Raw genomic sequence first — 24,330 nt, 5'->3', positions numbered from 1 at the left:
AAAACAAAAGATTAGCTGAAGATTTATCAAGTCTTTGCATATTATTGATACAATATTGTCGTTAAATGTCCTTTTAAAGTCAAATCCGCATAAATTCAAATCAAATATAAAAAATGGATATAGCATAAGTGGATATTATTACAGGGGAAATTTTGTCGTCTTCATTGGGGGTTGCTATAATGGTCCTTATCTAGTGGTCAGTTCGTTCCTCCAGGAGGGGAGGGGATGGGGTAAAAAATATCCAATAAACCAATAAAATAAAAATAAAAATTCTTTCATATTTATTACTTTAGACATTTTCTTAATAATAAATATAATCACAATAATTAACAAATTTTTATTTATTCAAAGTTACATTTTATTTGAGATCAATTTAATGGTGGAATTATATCAATAAAACTTAAAAAAAATACTCAACAAATTTAATTTAAATATGCTTTTTGTAGGTATACATATAATCTTTAGATTTACCCGTTTGTTTCATAAAAAAAATTACTAATTTCAAGTAGCGCAGTAGCTCTATATTTAGAGAATGTCTATAACAAAATCAAATACAATCAAAGTCTACTACTCTTTTAAATTCAAAATACGGAAAGCTTGCTGTTACTGCCCTACTTGCAGAAACAAAATTAATATTCCAGCATTTGTTTAATTATTGCTTTTCTTAGGCGCCATCTTAGGCTTGAGAATAGTCGTCGTTGCTTGTCTGGGCGCCATCTTGGATTTGATTATTGTCGTCTTTTGTAGCCTGTAATATAAAGAAACAGTTTACAACTGATTGATAAAATATGGATAATATATTATCCGTTTTCTCTACCTTATGAATAGGGTTGGGCCGGATACCTGGCTAACGTTCGTTATCCGGCAATTTACCGGATATCCGGCGTCAAAAATCAACCGGATATCATGTAATCGGATAGTTTTAATATCCAGTATCCGGCCGGAACTTGAAAATGACCAGATATCCGGCCCAACCCTACTTACGAATCTACTTTTTTCATGCCAATGATAACAAAAAGGGAATTACATACATGGTATTTGTATATTTTCGCAAAAAATTGCGCAAAAAATAAAACAAACCTCATTGCTAGAGCTAGGCTTTGGCAGAATTTTGACAAACTTTTTAATCGCCACAAATTGTTCTGAGGCTCTGTTTATGCCTTTTCCTGCTTTGGGAGATTCAAAGGATTTTATGGATTTTAGTTTAGGTGCTTCATACGGCTTGTCTCTTCGGGGTAAAAGGACCTAAACAAAAATAATTATAAAATGAGATACTGTATACCTAGTAAGAAATCCACAATATAAGAATTACAATGTCATTTCGTCCATAACGCTATGTGATTTTCTCCGAATCTATATGGGTTAGTAGCTCAAAAAAATAGTATATGACGTCAAAAAAAATGAGTTATTATCTTTATCTTTTTTTAGGGGTTTTCTTTTCCACTCCTTCTTTCCTCATCCCTCATTTTTATGACGTCAGAATTTTTTTGATAGACTTTTCCTATCACGACTACGGAAATTTCTTGTGAAGTCCAAAAAGCTTCTACTCTTTGCATCACATTGCATTGGTATTCTGTCAGTCTGTTCTTGTCTTCTCATTTTTTAATTTTAATATTTTTGTAATATTATTTGGCGAGTACCTACCTATTGAAATGGTGAAGAAAGAACTTTACAATCATTCTATCTCTAATAAGTAAATACATTTTGACATATTAACCTTTTTGGGTGGATCATAGAATTTTCTTAAGTTTTCACTGTCACTGCTTACAACTGGTGCCGCTGAAATCACCCTGGCCGCCCTTGGAGCCGTTGAAACTATTGCAGCAGATACGGAAGATGACTGTAGCGGCCGTTTAGCTGCTAGTAATTGCTTCTGGCTGGATACTGTTGGTTGTTTTTGTACCTGGTTCGATGGGGAGGGGCGGGGAGCGATCAAAGGAAGTTCTTTTGGAACTATTATGTTTGTTCTAGCTAGAGGTCTGAAATAAATATATCTATAATACAAAGTAGAACGATGTCTCTCTGTCTGTCTGTTTGTTTGTCTGTTTGTTTGTAGCGAAGGATCTCGCTAACCGCTGAACCGATCGGATTCTACTCTTCAGGGAATATACCTACTGGTCCTGTGGTGGCTTTAGGCTATTTTCTTGGGGTGTCGAACACCCCCAACCCCCCCAAAAACAAAAAATCCCCCCCCTATTATTTTTTAGTGTAGGGGATTTCCTTGGTCCTTTTTTTATCACCTCTTGGGGCAAAGCCCCTAGAGGCTAGGGGCGAAGGCTAGGGGCGAAGCTGCTAGTATTATAAATAGCGCAGCTTTAAAAAAAAGAGCAGTGACATAAACAAAAAATTATTGAATACAACAAGATGCAAATATAATCATTTTTGTCTCGAAAGTATTTTTACATGTGTAATATGATTGAATTATCAAATAAATAAAAACAGGAAACTGTTATACACTGTGAGCGTTTGTGTTTATGAAGTTTGTCGTAATTCGTAGAGAGCAATATATTTTGTTAACAAAGAGGTTATACAAATTTACCTAACCTATACTCTAACGTACATAGTAACCTTCGTACGCTTGATTACAATTAGCTGCGCTAATTAAAACTATCATTAATTTACCTTTGAACTTGTATAACGTTTTTAGAGTAAAGATTTTGTTGGGCTTCAGTTTCCTTCTTAAACTGTTGGTAATGAAAAGGATGTTTTCTAAAAAGAAATATAACAAGTATCAGTTGATTTTATTCCCTTAATACAGGGTGTATATATAATTATAGCCCAATAATAAGGCCCACACACAATGGTAGTCTAAAATAAATAAAGGGCTACCCTTGGGTTCTAAACGATGTCTTAAAAATCGAAGGATAAACCCGCCCCAGGTTTAAAAAGATGAGACACTGGCATGCAAGGACGTCCAATGGGAGGGGGGGGGGGTAAAGGGGTGATTATCCCCCCATTAAAATTTTTTTAAAAGTTTTTAATTTTACCCCCTCCCCCCCCCCAAAAAAAAAATAATAAGCTTAGACATCCTTGCCTATATAATACAAAGATTACCCCTCGATTCCAAAAAATAAATTTAAATGAATTTGGGGGTGCCAACGGAATCCCCCCTCCCCCCAATACCCGCACACCATTTTAAGCGGCATAAGAAGGCCTACAAATAATTTGGAATAGCCAAGATCCAATGATACACAGGGAAAGCTTATCTGAAGAAAAAACGCGTAAAATAGGTCTTTTTCGCGCATTTCTCTGCACTGCGAGATAATTATGCATTATTGATTTATGGCTATTCCAGATTATTTGTAGGCCTTCTTATGCCGCTTTAAACAGTGTGCGGGCATGATCTGTACGTTCAGCCGTTTGGCAGCTAGCAGCCTTTAAAATTCATAGATTTTTGGAAAATTGCGTTACCAGCAATATTTTACCGTGAACTGCAGTAGATCCATATTTTGCTATTCCGTCATAAAATACTGTTAAACACCTACATCCAAGCCTATAACCCTTCGGAAGGGTCTAAACGTTGAAGAAGCCTGATAAATGGTTAATGTTAACCCAGATTAAATACAATGAAATCTAATAAACTTAACTCAACCTAACCTATCTTATGTCTAATATGGTTATTGGTTACTAAAAGCTAAAAAATATTTATTTCTTTTCTAGATTTACTAAAAAAAACCTAGAATCTGATAATCAAAAATATAAAAATAATTGTCTTACTTCAGATGAAAAGCTGCATTTGTTGTATTGCCACAGTTTCGAAGCTCTGCATTGCAAACCTAAAAAGGTGCAAATAATTAAGTCTTTTTTCTTGATAATTTGGCAAAAAAATGAGTTGTCTACTAAATCAAAATTTAGCATAAATGAATATTTACATACTAAGGTATTAAATGCTCGCGTTTTTTTTGCAATGGAATGGAAATTTAGATTTTGGAATTCCTTGATCCTATAGGTACCTAGTTATTTGGGGTATTTTAAGTGATCATCTAGAGAACCCAAGGGCATAAACTGCTTGTAATGGGATGATTTATTCTTACGACCAACAGACAAACAACCCTTTGTCTGTTGGTCCTTGCAAGGTAATGATTTGTACCTTTTTACGGGCTAAGGCATTTCCCCTACTTTACTAATGTGTTCTTTGTTTAGGTAAAGAAGATACAACATTAGCTGTCAATCAAAATACAAACAAAGTTACAATAATAAATCTTCAGAACAGTTCCATACATTAAGTCATAAAGATATATCTACAGAACAGTTCCATAAATAGTCAAGAATAAGTCATAATCAGTATGGCCAGAATGTCGTCTTACTTTGTTGTTTAAATGATCTATAAGTCGGGATATATCACAGAAATCAATGTATAAGAAATCATCAAATGTACCTGTTTCAGAACAAGCTTTTTATAATGCGAGGTGAGTGAGTTTATGCCTTTATTTATGCTATAAATTTAGCGAAACTTATATAGCAGCAGTAGGAGCTATTTTTAACGTCAGTAACAACCAGTAATTAAAGTTGACAAAGACCTTGTATGCTTGTACAAATGTATTCAGTGCTAGGACAATGAGCAATAAATCATTCCAATTTATAATTCAAATGTCTAAATTATATAAATATTTGGTAACTGTTTAGAGGTAGAAAGGGAGAAGACATTGGGCTGTTTTTATTACACTAATCCCTAAAGTTTTAAATTAACCTGTTATTATTCGTTAGCTTTACAACTTTGGGTCCTTTTATTGAATTTGGTTGGTTGGTTCATTAAACGATTCAACCACTAATTGTAATCTACAAAAGGGGTAATCTTGTGTAATATTATTAGGAATCTATATCAATTAATCGGCCACTGCCTTATTCCTTTAAGTCCCCAGGTTTTATAATGGAAAGGGGAAGAAGTGGCACTAACATTGTATTGACTATTCCCATAAAAGCCCTGGCTAAAAGCAAAATTTTGCCAAATTTTTAAAAATTTATTATTGCTTTTTTATAGAAAGTTGACTTCATTAAGTATAAAAATACTTTATGCAATTAATGAAAGGGAAAGGGATGTCTAAATAAATGAAATAGGATGTTACCCAAAATATATTTGCTCCTATAGGAAAATATGAATGCAATTTGATTCAAATCCAACCGTATTTCAAAATATGCTTCTCACAGCAATTCTTTCTACAGTTTTGTATCTTTCTATCTTCATAACATGGACAATTCTGGCAAATAAACATTTCCCGCATTTTATTTGGATATTGAACATTGAGAGCAAAAAAAATGGCTTTGGAAAGCATTTGATAAATTTTTGTGTTATTTAACCCTTTGCCCCACTTCCCCCTTGTTATTTTCATTTAAAGAATTCTTGTCTTAAAGATCTCTGAAATCAATAACATGATTACCCAACATGAATGCAACTTTAAAGCCTAAGTTTAACTAACACTGAGACTTTATAAAAATATTGTGATACTTATCCTATTCTAAAAGTATCAAGGTTTTTTTTTACTGAAGCTTAAGATCTCAATAACTGCTGAACCAATTGGGTTCTTGTTTTTTAGTCAAGCTTCACCTTGTCCTGTAATGGGTTTAGGGTAATTTTTTTTCTCAGATTTAAGTCTAAAAAGAACTAATTTTATATATTCCAACTTACCAACTTATATTCTTGAAGGAGCAGATGAAAAGTACAATAAATTGCAGGGAGTAAGGGAGAGAACAGTGGGCAATTAATTCAATTTAAGAGTTTTCGCTGAAAAGCAATGAAATCCAGATTTATCTAAAAAATTTGACCAAAATTGTTAAGGGATCATCTATAATACAAAGTAGAACGATGTCTGTCTGTTTGTGTGTTTGTCTGTTTGTTTGTAGCGAAGGATCTCGCTAACCGCTGAACCGATCGGGTTCTCCTTTACAGGGTAGCTTCTCATAGTTCCCAGGAAGGTTTATAACTATTTTCTTGGGGGTGGGACACCCCGAACCCCCCCGAAAATGAAAAATACCCCCTCCCCCCCCAAAAAAAAATTTATTTGTGAAACTAAAAATAAAATAGTGGGGTCGACAAATCCCCCCCCCCAAAAAAAAAATAATAATTCCCCCCCCCCCAATTTTTTTTTTTAAAAATCTAAAATACGAAAATTGGTTTGATCAAACCTCTTGGGGCAAAGCCCCTAGAGGCTAGGGGCGAAGCCGCTAGTGGTAATATAATATAGAACAAAATTAGTTCTAAGAAAAAAATCATTTACTTGAAAATTAAATCACCAATACATCACAATGTAGTAAACATTCTGTAATTAATCACTAAAAAAATCGTGTTTAGAACTTTGTCAACCCTTCTCACATATTTTTAACTGACACCTAAATTCAAGGGGTTCTTAGATTGTTTCATACATAAATATCACAGTAGAGTTTCTATACATGAAATGACATTTTTGGGAAAAAACATTTGTTAAAACCAGCCATGTAAAACAAATTTTTCTGTCTGCTATATTCAAAACTAACTCAGCTAGTTAGCGGGGCATTGATGCGCTAGAACTAGGGATGCGAATCCGTCGAATTTTTGGGCCGGATTCGGATTCCGGATTCCTTCGGAATCCGTCAAAAAAAGTGACGGATTCTTGCGGATTCCGGATTCTTATTTTTGACGGATTCCGGATTCGGATTCCGGATTCTAGCAGTATTTTAAAAGGCTTTTTAAAAAACAAATGAAGCATGAAAAGCTGTAAAATGAAAATAAATACCTACAAAAAAAAGCAACTTTGGATGCTAGCTACCTTTATACCTGTAGTGAAGAAGAAACAATAAAATCGCTGGCCTGACAATGAGAGTGTGTATATTTTTATGTCACGTGATCACTGTACAGCCAATTAGAGGGTTTGTTGATGTTGAGTGGATTACACTTCATCACGTGATCGTTGGCTGTCCAATCTGAGGTCTTGGAATTGAATAGTTCATCACGTGATCGCTCTGTGCTATTAGCTGGTATATCAACGTTGTTTATGTGGGAAGAAATGGGGGGGGGGGAAGGTGGTGTGTTGGGGGGGGGGGGGGGGGGGGTGATCTTTGCTTTCAAAAAGAGGGAGTTGTAAGAAAAAACTCAAGACGGTAATTTTAGCCTACCAATTTAGAATCCGGAATCCGCTATAAAAAACGGATTCCGGATTCGGATTCGGATTCCAAAATTGGCCGAAAATTGGGCGGATTCCGGATTCCGGATTCGGATTCCGGATTCGGATTCCGGATTCGGATTCGCATCACTAGCTAGAACCCAAAGTCAGTCAGAACCTGCTGAATTCTTGCACATTCTTTTAAGCCAGTACCCAAAGTCTGGGACTCTTAAAAATTTAATATTCCATCCATTCCCTTACTCCCTGAATAAATTGACTTTCAAGGTTTATTCTTTGGAAAATTCAGAATTTGGGGAAGTTTATACCAAAGCAGGGATTAATGGAGAGGATCATGACTCCAAATATTGTTTTGATAGGTACAAGTATTTGAAAGAAAAATGATGTTATTTCAATTGTCCCCGCCCTCCCTGGTACCAAGGCATTCTTAGTAAAATTTGGGTTGAAACTTTGTGTCAGTGAATATAAGATTTCTTTCAAAGAGAAGGGAGAATAAACTTAAGAATATATATTTTAGAACTAAATTAAATCAGCTAATGAATAAGATATACATTAATAAAATCATTGATCTTGCTGTTTTCATTTAATATTTAATAATATGAAATGAAAATATTGAAAATCTTACCAAACATTTTAATACTGTTGAGTCTTTTACAAACCAATTCCAGATTTTTGAGGGTGTCCTAAAAATTATTTGAAATTTAATTAGACATTGGGGTCAAAGCATCTAAAGGGATAAGTTATTGGACGATAGATGGGTAGATAAAAATTAACGTTCTTTCTGTATTAAACCAACAAAAACGTTGATGCACAAGATCTTAGTAACTGCTTAGCAGAATGTTTTTATTTGGTTTAGAGGCTTACATTTAGGCTTTTAGTGGTTTTAAACCATTCATTGTAGTTGTACTACTTTAAAAAATACTTTACTCAGTTCTGTTTTTTTAATAATCTCAAATATAATCATGTAGGTGTTAGGTATATAATTGTTCTTGTTTAAATATTTGTACCTGGTTGACTTTCTAGGGCTGCTTCTGTGTGGCAACTCTACTGCAACATTATTCCTTGCACATTCCTCATAAATCTGATTCTTTAGACGTAAAACAGTTGCATCTAAAGTAAACCAATAATTAGAAATAAAAACTAAAGACATGCTTTTCTATTGAAATAAAACAATATTGTAATTTTAACATAACATTTTTATTCCGACATAAGAAAATGCTGATATTTTCTTAAGATTTATTGTTAGGGATTATCTTTAACTTTAAATTCAATAAAAAGTTAAAGCCATATTACCCAACTGTGGTTGTATTTTTTTCAGTCGAAGAAAGGACATATGCTTAATATAATGAAGCTGCTCTAATGAAAATATGGAATACCTATTTCTTGAAAGTTGCCATCTTCTGGAGTAATCTCAATGCTTTCCTTAAAATATGTAAAATTTAAAAATCACATTAAACTTTTATTTTTATGCATGCTGCTTTAATGGATGTCTAAATTTTTATGTGAAGGATAACCCAACTAATAGGCTTTTAATCAAGACCTTAGACATAAACTAAACCATTTTCCCGCCATTATGAATTTAAACAAAGATAACCTGATCTAAAGACGACATTTCATGATCAGCTGTGCCAAGAATAAGCTCTTCTCCAGCTTCTGTGGTATCTGTTGCTAAAATTTCCCCTTCTTCCTCTTTGATAACTAAAGTACTTTCAGTGTTTCCATTATGTTCATCCATTCCCTAGAAAAATTGCCAGAAATTAATTTAGTTTTCTTTATTGTTTCTTTGAATATAATCAAGACAACTTAAAGCACTGACAAACACCTAACATAAATGTACACTTTAGGTAATGTGCACCTGAAATACAATTTTTTATTTTTGATAACAAAATATAACTAGACCTAGTAAAAATTCAAATTAATATTCCAACTATTAAAAAACTATGACTGCAAGAAGTTTTAACTGAACATGGTAAAGAGTTGCACCTGCTGTTTGCTAGGGCATTCTTATTAATAATTAAATGCAACTGACATTGTAGCAGTAGGTACTCTTATTAGCATCTTTAGTTAGACGAGATTTTGGCTCTTAACATTGCAGTCCTAACTGTGACATTACCAACCTCTTCAATGTTGTCTGCAGTCTCTTCTAAATTATCTTCAATATCCGCTATTCCTTCCTCTTCAACAGCAATGTTGGAAGAATCTTCAATGTTTTGATCACCGCCAGCAAGAGCAATTCCTGTAACAACAAAAGTATTATATTCTTTAATAGAGATTATTAAAAAGATAAGGAGATATCAGCTAGGTATTATATTTGAATTTCTTCTCTGGGAGATTAAAATTACATGGCAAAAAATAGGATAACAATGTGATAACTTAATACCTAGAATGACTGCAAGTTGTTGAGATTCAACTGATAATGTTTCAGCATTTCCAGTATACAGAGCTTCCACCAGGGGGGTCACTGAACACTTCTACAAACAGAAATAAGTCAACAAAGTCAACAAATAAGGATTTATTCTATAGAATTATCCAAAACTTTGAGCTACATAAAACTTAGAGTGCTAGTGTAATTTACAGTCTAATGTTGCCTCCCTCACTGGGTTAAAGACTACTAGGCAAGGAGGACAGCTGGCAGTTAAAATCAAAAGTGTTCACCTTAAAATCCTCAAGAAATAAATGGTCCACATCTCTCCAGGTGAAGATGGACCTCATGAAGGGACTGGCAGATCCAAGTATTAACTAAATTAAATGAAAATAATAGGATTTGTAACTTAAATAAATATGGCAGTAAATTTAATTTTAACTTCTGAATAAGTATTGAAAATGACTTATCATTTACATCTGTAAATATCCATCTATCTATCCTTTTGTCTAAGCATTTATCTTCCTATCTATTTATTTATCTTTCTATCTATCTATCCATTTATCTCCCTAACTATTTATCAATCTTACCTTATGAGAAGAAAGAATACCATCTTGACAGTGTATAACAACATCGTATCCTGTAATATCATTGTAAATCTTCTGGTTTGGAAGATTTTTGTACACACTCAAAAGCTCGGGGTAAATTGTCTAAAGTAATATCATTAATGAAAATATAAAAAAAACAGAACATAAAGTGAAATTTAAATTCTTTTAGCTATGACGCAGCAATAACAAGACCCATCAATATTTTTAAAAAAAATACAGTCATTTAACAGTACTTAAAGCAGATTTTTAGACGAATATGGTTGTGATGCCTTGGCCCACAAACAGGTGCAACTCATTGACATATACACTTATGACTTCCAGCCAAAGATAGTGCAATCAAAGGGTTGGTTGTCTGTTACCTTGACCTAATACATAGAGCAACACGTTTCAGTTGAATTGGATAATACTACATAGAACTGCCATTCTCAATATGAGGAATTTTGTACTTTTTTATACCTTAGGAAGATGATAAACATCATTTGCTTTGATCTGAACTTCTTCCTCCTCTATATTCTGCTCTTCTTCATGTTGTAGTTGTGGAGGATGTGCAGCCACCTGGAGGCCGTCAGGATATAGGTTGCCATAATTGAAGCTGAAATTTAATTAATTATGAAATATTATTTAGCTACAGAATCCTATATCCGTATACAAATTAGTGCTTTGTATTGGAATATCTCGCTAACTGCTTGATGATCGTGTTCACTTTAAAAATTAACAGGTAAGGTCTTTTAAAGTCTTTTTTTTTTTAATTTTGAAGACGTTAGCCCAAAGCCACCAAGAAAAAATCAACCTCCTCACAATTCTTGGGGTTTTTAAAAGCAATAGCTCAAGGTGTTTGGTAGCTTCCTCCCTCCCCTTATATCCCAAAAGGAATCTTAGAGTGAAACCAGATTGTAAATTGTATGTATTAGAGCTCTTTAACGGGTATGACATAAAGGATTATGGAAAGAAAAAGAAGTAGCTGGTTTCGTCGTATTTCCACAGTTACTTTTCTCCTATTTCTGCGGGGGTCTCTAACCCTGCGGGGCAATCATTAACATCTACCTAACCCAACCTAAAATAACCCATCAAAAGCTACAGACTACTGTGAAAATACGACGAAACCTGCTACTTCGTTTTATTTCCATGATCCGACATTTTAAGGAAAGCATGTGTCCTATAGGTATTATTCTAGGGGAACTTGAGTAATGTAGGGGATATTCGACCCTTACTGTTAATTTTAGTTTCAATTTTTCAAGAAGGATAAAAATTCCTTTTCTGGTCATATGAAAAGCTGTAAAGGAGAACCACATCGTTTGGCGGTTTGCGAGATCTTAAGGTACAGACATACACAGTGATATCCTGTTACTTTTCCATATCAGGATAACTATATGTTTACCTGTCTAAGAACTTGAGTCTTTCTTTCTTCATGATAATCTCCTGTTCATAAATGGCGGGATGAACACGCTAAAAAAACAATCAAAAAATCATTTCATCAATGAATACTGTTGTATTATCAGACTGATTGACAAGAAGAATTAAAGAACAGATTTGTAATAATCAAACAATATCAACTTCATAATTACAAAGTTTTATTATTAGTTTTAAAACACATACAATAAATAGTTATTAAAACACATACGACAAACAATTAAAAGCGTAACGAGCCTTAAAATCTAATGTTCCTTACATAGTATCTATATGTATATGCCTTGTTTTAGGTCACCAGTGAATATCTGGCAACCTGGAGCTTAAAAAGTTACACCAAAGTTGGGGGTTACCAACCCCAGTAGTTCAAATGCTATAAGTTTTACTAGCGTCTTCGCCCCTAGCCTCTAGGGGCTTTGCCCCAAGTGGTGATAAAAAAAATTAAGGCGAAACTTGTAGAAGGACCAGGGAAATCTTCAGCAAAAAAAAATTACCAAGAAAATGTTCTGCAAAAAAAGGACCAAGGAAATGTTCTGCAAAAAAATAAAGCGGGATTTTTTTTTGTTTTTTTGGGGTTGGGGTTGTCCCACCCCCCAATAAAATAGCCTAAAACCACCACAGAACCAGTAGGTATAAGAGAATAGAAGAGTAGAATCCGATCGGTTCAGTGGTTACCGGTATCTTAAGCTTCAGACGGACGGACGGACAGACAGACATCAAGCTACTTTGTATTATTGATAAATCGGATAAAATTTGGACATTTTATTTATGTTGGTTTTAACCCCCATCCCCTCCCCAATATAAAATACCTGTAAATGAGAGAACATTCCAGAAGTTGAGCCACTTGGCACAGCAATATCTAAACAGTCAATTCATAAATACACTTCATGCTATATATATATATATATATACTAGCGGCTTCACCTCTAGCCTCTAGGGGCTTTGCCCCAAGAGGGATTTGACACAACTATTTTAATTTGTGGGGGGGTATTTTTCATTTTTTGGGGGGTTGGGGGTAAGAAAATAGTTATAAACCTTCCCGGGACCTATGAGACGCTACCCCGTAAAGGAGAACCCGATCGGTTCAGCGGTTAGTGAGATCCTTCGCTACAAACAAATAGACCGACAGCCATCGTTCTACTTTGTATTATAGATATAAACCCATCTACTTTTAGCAATTTGACAAAAAAAAACAAATCTATTTATATTGAACTGATTGTTGTAAACATGGCTGCCTAATTACAATGGCGTACACAGCGATTAATCAGGGGTATGGGATATCTTAAGGTGGTGAAAAAGGGGAAGGCACGACTTTTTAATTTTGATTTTTAGGTAGGTGTTTACAACCCCCCCCCCCCCCTTACAATCTCTCTGCACGCTTATGCCCAGGGTTTCGGATCCGCAAGGATCCGCATATTTTCGAGTCCAAGGATCCGGATTCGGATCCGCAAAAACATGCGGATCCAGATCCTTGGACTCAAAAATATGCGGAAAAAATTGAAAAATCTACCTAAATTTATATACAATCTCAGACATTCTCTTGATGAGAGCCAATCTTTAAGGTTTAGGGTCAGACTTGAAAATTAAAAGTATTTTTGACTTCGAATTAAAGAATAAATATTTTTTGAAAGGTTTGGTGATTTTATTTTTATTGTCAAGGATCCGGATCCGGATCCGCAAAAAATCAATGCGGATCCGAAACCCTACTTATGCCTTTCCACAACATTGTTTCCTATTTCCTAATTTAAAAAAAAAACCCACAAATTTTATTATCTCATGTTTAGGTTACCTGCACGACAGTAGTTGCAAATTGCAGAAGCGCCATTTTTCTTCCTAAAGAAAAAAATCAAAATTAATGAACCTTTGTAGTCATGTAAAATTAGAAAATAGCTAAGTATATAATTTCTATTCGAGTTATCTGTATGTGCTTTAGTCTTTTTCACTTATATAGAGAATACCCAGAATACTAACCAATCAGCCCAGCTTTATCATTCTATTTGCCTTCTTTTGTGACGATCAAACTTGACAGTCTATTTGTCTGTGAACCTGTCTAATATCTAAATAACTATCCTATCTATCATTCAGCTTCTATCATCTAAGTTTCTATTTGTCTACTTATACTAAAGTCAAATTTGCCAGTTTATCTGTCTATGCATCCATCTATCAATCCATACATCTATTTGTCTATCTAAAGGGTGTGCAAAAAAAATGCGGACATTTTTAAAATTGAGATTGCGCGGCTTGTGTTAATAGTAGAAAAACGTTATGCATACTGCTAGAACCGCTATGAAGTCTATTTTTTGGAAATATGAAAACGATTCCTGTGCTACGTATAGTTTAGGAGCGATGTGGTAAAATGTACCAACTGCCTTTAAACTTGACTTGCGAGTAAATCATTAAAGATTAAAGAATATAAAAAAATATGTACCTTTTTAAAATTCAAATTGCGCGGCTTGTGTTAATAGTAGAACAACGTTATGCATGCCGTTAGAACCGTTATGAAGTCTATTTTATGAAAATATAAGAACCTTTACTTATAGTTTAGGAGCTACGTAGTAGAATGTCCCAACTGACTTAAAACTTGACTTGCGAGTAAATCATTAAAGTTAAAAAAAAGGATGTGCAAAAATGCGGACATGTGAATAGTAGAAAAGTGCTATGTATATCGTTAGAGTCGTCATAAGCTCTATTTTTTGGAAATATAAGTACGAATTTAGTGCTATTTGAAGTTTAGGAGCTGTATTGATAAATGTGAGATAAGTGAATTCTTTTTTTTGAGTTTTAAGTCAGTTGGGAGATTCTACCACATAGCTCATAAATTATACGTAGCACATGAATGGTTCTTATATTTCCAAAAATAGAGTTATAAGCGATTCCATAGGTATGCATAAAATTTTTCTACCATTAACACAAGCCGAGCAATTAGAATTTTAAAAATGTACGTATTTTTATTTGCATACCCTTTAATTTAATCTTTAATGATTTACTCGCAAGTCAAGTTTTAAGCCAGTTGGGACATTTTACCACATAGCACCTAAACTATATGTAGCACAGAAATCGTTTTTATATTTCCAAAAAAATAGACTTCATAGCGGTTCTGATGGTATGCATAACGTTTTTCTACTATTAACACAAGCCGCGCAATCTTAATTTTAAAAATGTCTGCATTTTTTTGCACACCCTTTAAGTACGTGTCTGTCAATCTGTCTATTACTAATTTATCTGTTGGTACATATGGATCTGTGCAGTCTATTTACCTTTCAAAATGTGACCACGCAGCGCTGATATTACTCCTTAGTTTAGAATTATTCATCTGTCTATCTACCTAATTGTCTATTATGCTATCTCTTTATATCTATCTATCTATTTACATTTAAAAATGGTACCACGCTGCGCTGATATTACTCCTTGGTTTAGGATTATTCATCTGTCTATCTGCCTAATTGTCTATTATTCTATCTCTATATATCTGTCTATCCATCTATCTATCTATTTACCTTAAAGATGTGACCACGCAGCGCTGGTATCACTTATTGGTATAGAATTATTCATCTGTTTATCTACCTAATTGTCTATTATTCTATCTCTATATATCTGTCTATCCACCTATCTATCTTTTTACCTTTAAAAATGTGACCACGCTACGCTGATATTACTCCTTGGTTTAAAATTATTCATCTGTCTATCTACCTATTTGTTTATTAACACATCCCTATCTATCTGTCTATTTACCTTGAAAAATGTGACCACGCAGCGCTGATATTACTCCTTGGTTTAGGATTATTTTCTATCCCGAACAGGGTACTAGAAACTTTTAGCATTTTAAAATATACTTAATACATGAACTTTTATTTCATTAAATATCTGAAACAAGTATGAAACAGCCTTAGGAGCAAAGATGTACTATTTAATTTTAAAAACAATGTTTTAGCATTAAGATGTTAGCTTACTTCTGAAATATTCCAAGATAAAGATATATGTTTCAATCAATAAATCACTTAAAAACACAAAAATATATTCTTTATAATAACGTTTTCTTTACCAATAAAATAATAAGAACTAGAAGCAGACAAAATAATACTGGAACTAGTTTTATGTTTGAAGGCAAGCTAGTCTAGGCAAGGCAAATCGGCCGAGTCTCGGTTTATCGATATATCGATTCACGCACTTTCCCGTTTACATTAAAATCCCCCGTGCACCCCCATTTTCTCTCTCTTGAATCTCCCCGCCTTCTCCCACCTCCCTTTTACTACATTCCCCACGCACTCTCACACACACACTATTCTCACTCAATATCCCCCCTAAAATTTTTCCCGCGTTTATTTTGCAGACGGAGGGTAATTTTATAGGAAAAAAGGGGAAAATAGAATTTGGGGGTTGATTTTGTTTATACGAGAAAAGGGGTAGGATAATATGGATATATCAATATTGGTTTTGTGTGTGATATTGTAGTCAGGGATTGGATAATAGACGATAAATTAATGGACCTGACAATAATAATAAATAATATTAACCTTTATATAAATCAGAATTAATCATGGAAAAGTTTTGATCAATTATGTCTCACTGAATTTTTTAAAAGAATGGCAGAAATTTGCGAGGCATTTCAAAAGTTTTAGAACACTAGAAGAATCAAGTAAAATTGTATAATCTATAATCAGGGGCGTCCAAGCCGCAAATTTTTTTTACCCCCCCCAAAATTTTTATTCCGGGGTTAAAATTTGCTTGAGGGGGGTTAATTACCCCCCTGAAATCTGTTGGCAGGGGTAAAATTTGTTTACCCCCCCCCAAAATTTACCCCCGGGTTTTCTATTTTGGGGGGGGTAATTACCCCCCCCAAAATTGTTGGGGGGGAAATACCCCCTCCTAAATGGTTGGGGGTGCCTACGGCACCCCCAGGGTAGGGGTAAATTTTAAATGGGGGGGGGGGTAATCGCCACATTACCCCCACCCCTTGCACGCCTATGTCTATAATACAAATCATCTTGATGCCTGTCCGTCCGTCTGTCTGTCCGTCCCTTAAGATCTCGGTAACCACTGAACCGATTCTACTCTTCAGGGAATGTATACCTACTGGTCCTGTGGTGGTTTTAGGCTATTTTCATAGGGGTTGGGACACCCCCAACCTCCCAAAAACAAAAAAATCTAGCGGATAAGCCCAAAGTACCCAACCAAAAAATAGTTATAAACCTTCCCTCCTATAAGAATCTTCACTGTAAAGTAGAAATAAAGCTTAGAACACAATGACAGATGGACAACCTGTTACTTTTATTTAAACTAGCGGCTTCGCCCCTAGCCTCTAGGGGCTTTGCCACAAGAGGTGATCATAAAAATTTAAGGCGAAATTTGTAAAAGGACCAGGGAAATCTTTAGCAAAAAAAAGGACCATGAAATGTTCAGCAAAAAAAATAGGGGAGATTTTTTTTGTTTTTGGGGGGGTTGGGGGTGACCCACTACCTAAGAAAATAGCCATAAACCACCACAGGACCAGTAGGTATATACCCTAAGGAGTAGAATCCAATCGGTTCAGTGGTTACCGAGATCTAGCGTCAGACGGACGGACAGACATCATTATACTTTGTATCATAGATATGTATATGAATTTTAAAATAGTGGTTGTCCTTTTCAACTTACTAGTTGTTTCGCCCCTGGGTAGATGGAGGAAGTTAGGAAAATAGACTAAAACCACCCCAAGGCTTTTTATAAATCAAATATATCAAAATAAATCTAATTTTATTATTATATGAATGTTTAATGCTAGATTCTTAGGTTTTTGTTAGTTTTTTCAAGCGTTTATGTCGTCTATAGCTTTAGTAAAAAGATAGGAATAGTAAAAAGAAGTGATAGGGGGCTGAATAATCCTTATACTAAAGTAACAGGATGTCTACGTGTTTGTGTGTTTGTACCGAAGGATCTCGCTTACCGCTGAACCGATCGGATTCTCCTTAACAGGGTAGCTTCTCACAAGTCCCGGGAAGGTTTATAACTATTTTGGGGGAGGGTACCACCACCCTATCAGGAGAAATCGCCCCTAGAAAAAATTACCCCTCCCGAAAAAGATACTCCAACGAAACATAAACCAATTATTTCTGTAATTAGATATTTTAAATATAAAAAAAAACATTCAAAGTGCCACTAGAGGCCTCTAGGGGCGTAGCCGCTAGTATCTACATATTGTAAGTCTAACAAGGATGACAACATCCATAAAAGCGAAGCACTGAAACGGTAGGACAAACGGACATTAACACTTGTATAGTATCTGAACTGAAAAATCGGAACATAAATGTATAAATGTCGAATCAAAATTGTAGGTAAATTTGTTGAAAAACTGCTTAAAAACAGGATAATGTTTATGGACATACTTACATTTTAGGACTTGATTATAGAGTTGCTTCGCTTATAATATTGTTATTTGTTGTCCCAGGAATCAATATACCAAAAATCAGATCAAACGGATAATTAAAACACTTGAAAATTCGTTGTTAAAAAAGTAGAAAAATCAACATGTTTAAAATGGACGTACGGACATTCTGGTAATGATTATAGAGTTGCTACGCTTTCTAAATCGTACCCAACTACTACAGGAATCATCATGCAAAGTTTGAAATCGATAGGACAATTCTAACATGCCTAAATTAACGAATAAAAGCTATCTATCTCGGACGGACGTACGGACGGACGGACGGACGGACGGACGTACGGACGGACGGACCGACCCTAATTATAGAAAAGCTTCGCTTTTAATAAAATTGTAACTACATACTATGTTGGCATTAGGGTCGGTCCGTCCGAGACAGATAGCTTTTTTTGTTAATTTAGGCATGTTAGAATTGTCCTATCAATTTCAAACTTAGCATCGTTATTCCTGTAGTAGTTAGGTACGATTTAGAAAGCGTAGCAACTCTATAGTCATTATCAGAATGTCCGTACGTCTATTTTAAACATGTTGATTTTTCTACTTTTTAACAACAAATTTTAAAGTAATCTAATTATCCGATTGATCTGATTTTTGGTATATTGATTTCTGGGACTACAAAGTATAATGTGATAAGCGAAGCAACTCTGTAATCAAGTCATAAAAATATAAGTATGTCCATAAACATTATGCTGTATCAAGCAGTTTTTCAACAAATTTACTTACAATTTTGCTTCGACTCTTATACATTTATATTCTGATTATTCAATTCTGGCACTAACAAGTGTTACTGTCCGTTTGTCCTACCGTTTCAGTGCTTCGCTTTTATGGATGTTGTCATCCTTGTTAAACATTAGAAGTTGTAATACAGACAACAAGGGGAGGGGGGGGGGGGTGTTATTTTATTGCCAGGGGAGTGGATACACCCCCTTAGATATCCATCCCCTACATAATAAACATACTCATAAATCCTTTTTAGTATAATTTGACCTTAGACTGGTAAATTAATGCGCGAGGTACAAATTTTTTTCCCCTGAAGGGGAATGTGACTTTTTACTTTGACAGTCCCCATGGTTGTTTTAGGAGGGTGATTCAGATGATGCAGACCCATGTCAGGGAAAACTTGTACAGGGATTCAGGGAGGTGGAATCAAAGGGGGGGGGGGGGTGTGTATCCAACCCCCATTAATTTTGCCTGAGGTGTGGTGTGGATACACGCCTCTGTCTCAACGTATTTAACTTGTGCACCACATCAGTGTCAATTCCTTATGATAGTTGATATATTTAGAAGAAAAGATAGACAAGCAATATTGGATACAAATACACCATACTGCCTTATTTTTAAAAGCGAAGCTTTTCTATAATTAGGGTCGGTCGGTCCGTCCGTGACAGATATCTTTTTTCGTTAATTTAGGCATGTTAGAATTGTCCTATCGATTCCAAACTTTGCATGGCGATTCCTGTAGTAGTTAGGTACGGTTTAGAAAGCGTAGCAACTCTATAATCGTTACCAGAATGTCAGTACGTTCATTTTAAACATGTTGATTTTTTTTACTTTTTTAACAACAAATTTTTATGTGATCTAATCATCCGATTGATCTGATTTTTGGTATATTGATTCCTGGGACAACAAAGTATAATGTTATCAACGAAGCAACTCTATAATCAAGTTGAACCCAGTATTAGTGTCGGACTGATTATGTCGTAACAAAAAAAATTAGCCAATGAGAGGCGACTATGAATTTTACCATTGGTCAATAATGTCCTCTCATTGGCTAATTTTTTTTGTTACGTCATAATCAGTCCGACACTAATACTGGGTTCATCAAGTTCTAAAAATGTAAGTATGTCATTTAAAAATATCCTGTACTTAGGTAGTTTTTCAACAAATTTACTTACAATTTTGTTTCTACTTTTATACATACATTTATATTCTGAGTATTTAGTTCAGATACTCTTCAAGTATTAATGTTCGTTTGTCTTACCGTTTAAGAGCTTCGCTTTTATGGATGTTGTCATCCTTGTTACAATTTCTACTTTAACTCAAATATCTGCTCAAATATAGTGATCCAAAGACATTGGCATTTTTTGATAATTTAAGCTAACTCAGGGATTCAGGGATAAGACAATGAAAGACAGTTCAATCTGCCCATAATATGAACTAAAATCCTTCTTTTTGACAATTTTTGGGGACCATATGACAGATCGGGTTGATAACGTTTGGGGGTGAGATAGATGTATACTCCAATATCCCCTACTTCTCTCTGCGCTTCAGAAATATTTTTACAATATGAAAAATTGCATTTCTTGCCCTTGAAGTTAAAAGTGTAAAAGTTTTTCTCGTATGAAGAGCGATAATATAAGCTTTATCGCATAGTAAAATTTTTATTAACCTCTGAACTATTTACATTGCAGACAACCAAACCTGTAATTGCAAGATTTTGTATAGTATTCCTAACTGTGCATGCTAATACGTTGCGCCTGCTTTGGGCCAAGTTATTCTTCTTATTCTTACTATTATTGTCATGCATTCGATACTGCATTAGAATGTACAACTTTTTACGACTTTAGTTATGATGCGGTTTGGGCCGAAATTATATGAGTCTATTCGAGTATTTTGAAACTTAATGTAAAGGATAATAGTTATTTCATGCATCGTATTATAAGCGGCTTTCCGCGGATATAGAATGTACAATTATAAGATTAGAACTAGTTTTTTTAGGAGGTGGTTTTAATCTTATGATTGTACATTTTTATATACGTAGAAAGCTGGATATAATTCGGTGCTAGACATAGTTTTTTCGTATGGATGAAAACCGGTTCCTATCCACCGGATTCGAATGAATACGAGAAAACAATTTTCTTACATATTGTTTGTATCCTAACTTATGAACAGATTTTCTTTAAATTGATCAAACAATAAATATAAACAAAAATATTATGTATTCATTAGCCTCGCTTAACTTAAATTTTACATGAATCTTTTAAGCAGCGCAGCCACTATATACGTTCAATTTTAGATTGTACGTCTGTCGATAGGTTATTACGTACTATTTCTAATTTTCCGACTGAAAATTAAAGATTGTTTGTAAATAAAGCTTTACTTATATCACTACCAGCGGCTACGGCCCTAGAGGAAAAGGGGGGAGGGGGGGGGGGGGGTAAAGTCAACCATTCACTTAAACTTCAAAAAGAAAATAAAAAAAAAATTGGTGGGGGGTGGTCTCCATAGGCGTTTTCACTTGGTACCCTCCCCCAAAATAGTTATAAACCTTCACAGGATCTATAGAAATTTTTACTGTAAAAGAGACTTATTGGTCCAACGGGTTGGCAAGATACTAAGCTACAGACATCCAGTAACCTTCATTTTCAAGTATCTTACTGTATCAAATTTTACTATTCTATGCTTTGTATTCATACATATTAACGAGAAGCTTAGTGTTTAGTAGGGTTGGGCCGGATACCGGATACCGGATATCCGGCTGATTTCAAACGCCGGATATCCGGTAACCGGCCGGATATCCGGCTAACGCCGGATATCCGGCAAATATCCGGTTATCCGGCCAAATTACCGGATATCCGGCCGGATAACCGGCCAAATTACCAGATACTAAAGTAGCAAAAAAAAATTTCTTCAAAAATCTTATATTAATTTACATAAAGTTAAACTTGTTCAGAAAAAATGTTCTTCTAGCTTCAATAATAAGAAAATTATAACCATTTAAAATTTTAAAATCAGAGATTTTTGGTGTAAAGTATAAAAAATTATAGAGCCGGATATCCGGCCGGATAGTTTCAATATCCGGTATCCGGCCGGATATCCGGCCACACCGGATATCTGGCCCAACCCTAGTGTTTAGATAATGGTCAAAGACTAAATAAAACAAGGACAATAATGTCCATAAGTAATTCAGCAATAGGTTGTATTAAACAAGGATGACAACATCCATAAGTAGCGAAGCATAAAAAAATCGTGGATGAAAATACGTACAAGTAGATTTAAAGATTATATGTTAAAATCTTTATTAAATTTATTGGAGAAAACAAACACGAAACCTCATTTTGATTTTTATGATGACTAATAGACCGACGGTCAATATAAATTACATACTGGATAATCAGAATAATAGCTAAAGAATTATTTTGGAACTGTGACATCCAAAAAAATTTTAAAATCGGACCAGAAACACCAAAGATAATAGGAAATAAGTAAAGAATATGAAAATAGCCAAAAACCTGCTAAAAGGGAGTCCGACCGTCATGACTTATGAATGTTATGGATCGACATGGGGAAAAATATGAAAATAGCCAAAAACCTGCTAAAAATGAGTCCAACTGCAATGAATGTTTTTTGGTTAATTATGCTCCTTAATGATGAAAATGTTGTCAAATTTTAAGTTTTAGAGAAAAATATTTTTTGATGGGGTCATTTTTACTAAGGGCGATTTCTCTTGAGAGGCTGGTGGTACCTTCTACAAAAGTAGTTTTAAACCTACCCAGGGAATCTTCCCTGTAAAGGAGAACTACATTGGGTTAGGTGTTTAGCGAAATCCTTCGTTAAACACAGATTCTATTACTTATTATATACAAGGATAGAAATAGCTGAGTTATTATTTCTGATATATGTAATAGTTGGCCTTAGCTGCTTGTGTGACCCATAGTGTGCATTCTCTTCAGCATATAAAAACATTTGCATTGTGTTTCATATTATTCGCATAAAAAGATGTAATCCTTTTTATAAAAGTGACATGATGTCTCTGAGTCCATGTGTCTGTTTGTACCAAAGGATCTCGCTAACAGCTGGACCGATATGGTTGTCCTTTACGTGAATCTTCTCATAGATCCTGAAAAGGCTTAGAACTTTTTTTGAGGGGAGGTGGTGGGGTTGGGTTCGACCATTTATTCAAGAGAAATCACCCCTAAAAATCATATTCTTTTTCTTTTTAAACTAAAAGTAGGAAGGGGGAGGGGGGAGTAAAGCGCAGCTAGAGGCCTCTAGGGGGGCATGGCTGCTAGAAGCAAAGGGAAAGGTACAGTTTGTAATAGTACACAGTTCTAACTATTTGCTATTGTGATACAAGTGCTAAAATTAATGCACACCATGACCCATAGGCCAAAGTAGCTGTGCTTTTACAGTTTGTAATAGTACACAGTTCTAATTATTTGCTATTGTGATACAAGTGCTGAAATTACTGCACACCATGACCCATAGGCCAAAGTAGCTGTGCTTTTACAGTTTGTAATAGTACACAGTTCTAATTATTTGCTATTGTGATACAAGTGCTGAAATTACTGCACACCATGACCCATAGGCCAAAGTAGCTGTGCTTTTACAGTTTGTAATAGTACACAGTTCTAATTATTTGCTATTGTGATACAAGTGCTGAAATTACTGCACACCATGACCCATAGGCCACACAGTAGCTGTGCTTTTCAGGGATAAAGGAAAACAATGGAGGAAAAAAATAAATGAACACTCTTTTCCTCCACCAATAATTTAAAAGCTATTACAGGCAGAAATTTTATACAAATATAGCGGGGGGGGGGGTTGAATTATTGTTGATTGTCCTATATTCCTGTATCCCAACGAGCTTTCCAACTATTAAGAACCGTGCATAAGCTATTAGAGTTAACTTGAATATTTTGACCCCTGTTTTAGTAGTAAAGCTACTGTCAATATTATGATTAACTCTAATTAGAAGTGTATTACAGTTTAATCATCTTTTTCTACGAGCAACTTCTCTATAACTAACTTGGACAAAGTAAAATAGTTTTCCATTACAATAAAAATTACATTGGAAATAATTCGCACTAATTTGGTCTAATGTCTAAAAGTACATAGATAGAGCGTGAGTAAAAAAGAGAGAGAAAAAGGGAGAAAAAAAAGAAAGACAAAACAAAAAGATGTTAAATTTGAGGGATAGGAAAGTGAAAAAGAAAAAAATCATCTAAATATATAGATTAATAATAAACAAATATATCAAATGAGTTAATTGTTTAAAAAGATGGACAAAGAGAAAGAGAGAGATAGAGAGAGAGAGAGAGAGAGAGAGAGACAGAGAGACAGAGAGAGAGAGAGAGAGAGAGAGAGAGAGAGAGAGAGAAAGAGAGAGAGAGAGAGAGAGAGGGGGGAGAGAGAAAGAGATAGAAAGAAAAGTAAGAAAGTTTACGTAAATGTATGTTTGTGTGTGTGTGTGTGTGCGTGTGAGAACAAGCACTCGGGTGTTAGTATGTGTGTGTGTGTGTGTGTGTGTCTGTAGCGTGTCGGTCAAATAGTCAGTATGACACTGACTTTGCTATTACGTCAGTTCAAAATACAAGGCAAGCCAAAAGGCATTGTCCTGAATTTGTGATCTAATTATGAAGCTATTGTGATATCCTTATATAAAAGTAACAGGATGTCTGTTTTTCTCTGTGTCTGTCTGTCTATCTGTTCCAAACGATC

The 24,330-nt window shown here is 34.7% G+C and overlaps 1 protein-coding gene across 1 annotated transcript; it reads right to left on the bottom strand.

Annotated features, from left to right (window-relative positions):
* Window positions 1-264: 264 nt before the first annotated feature.
* LOC145319829 (uncharacterized) lies at window positions 265-15,400 on the bottom strand. Its single transcript, XM_080162193.1, has 18 exons — window positions 15,204-15,400; window positions 13,261-13,304; window positions 12,281-12,330; window positions 11,443-11,510; window positions 10,521-10,656; window positions 10,047-10,166; window positions 9,750-9,833; window positions 9,475-9,565; window positions 9,212-9,330; window positions 8,689-8,832; window positions 8,471-8,516; window positions 8,102-8,204; window positions 7,720-7,777; window positions 3,718-3,776; window positions 2,623-2,709; window positions 1,718-1,979; window positions 1,081-1,245; window positions 265-748 (listed from the first exon to the last, which is right to left on the bottom strand). Exons 1-18 carry the CDS (start codon window positions 15,290-15,292, stop codon window positions 677-679), a joined length of 1,797 nt encoding a protein of 598 aa, XP_080018319.1. The 5' UTR covers window positions 15,293-15,400; the 3' UTR covers window positions 265-676.
* Between the last annotated feature and the right edge of the window lie 8,930 nt (window positions 15,401-24,330).

The sequence above is a fragment of the Acartia tonsa genome, chromosome 5, assembly GCF_053477335.1.
Source record: "Acartia tonsa isolate MP-2025a chromosome 5, ASM5347733v1, whole genome shotgun sequence".
Lineage (NCBI taxonomy): Eukaryota > Metazoa > Arthropoda > Copepoda > Calanoida > Acartiidae > Acartia > Acartia tonsa.
Note: the sequence above shows the minus strand (reverse complement) of the source record. Positions and strands in the feature narration are given on the sequence as shown.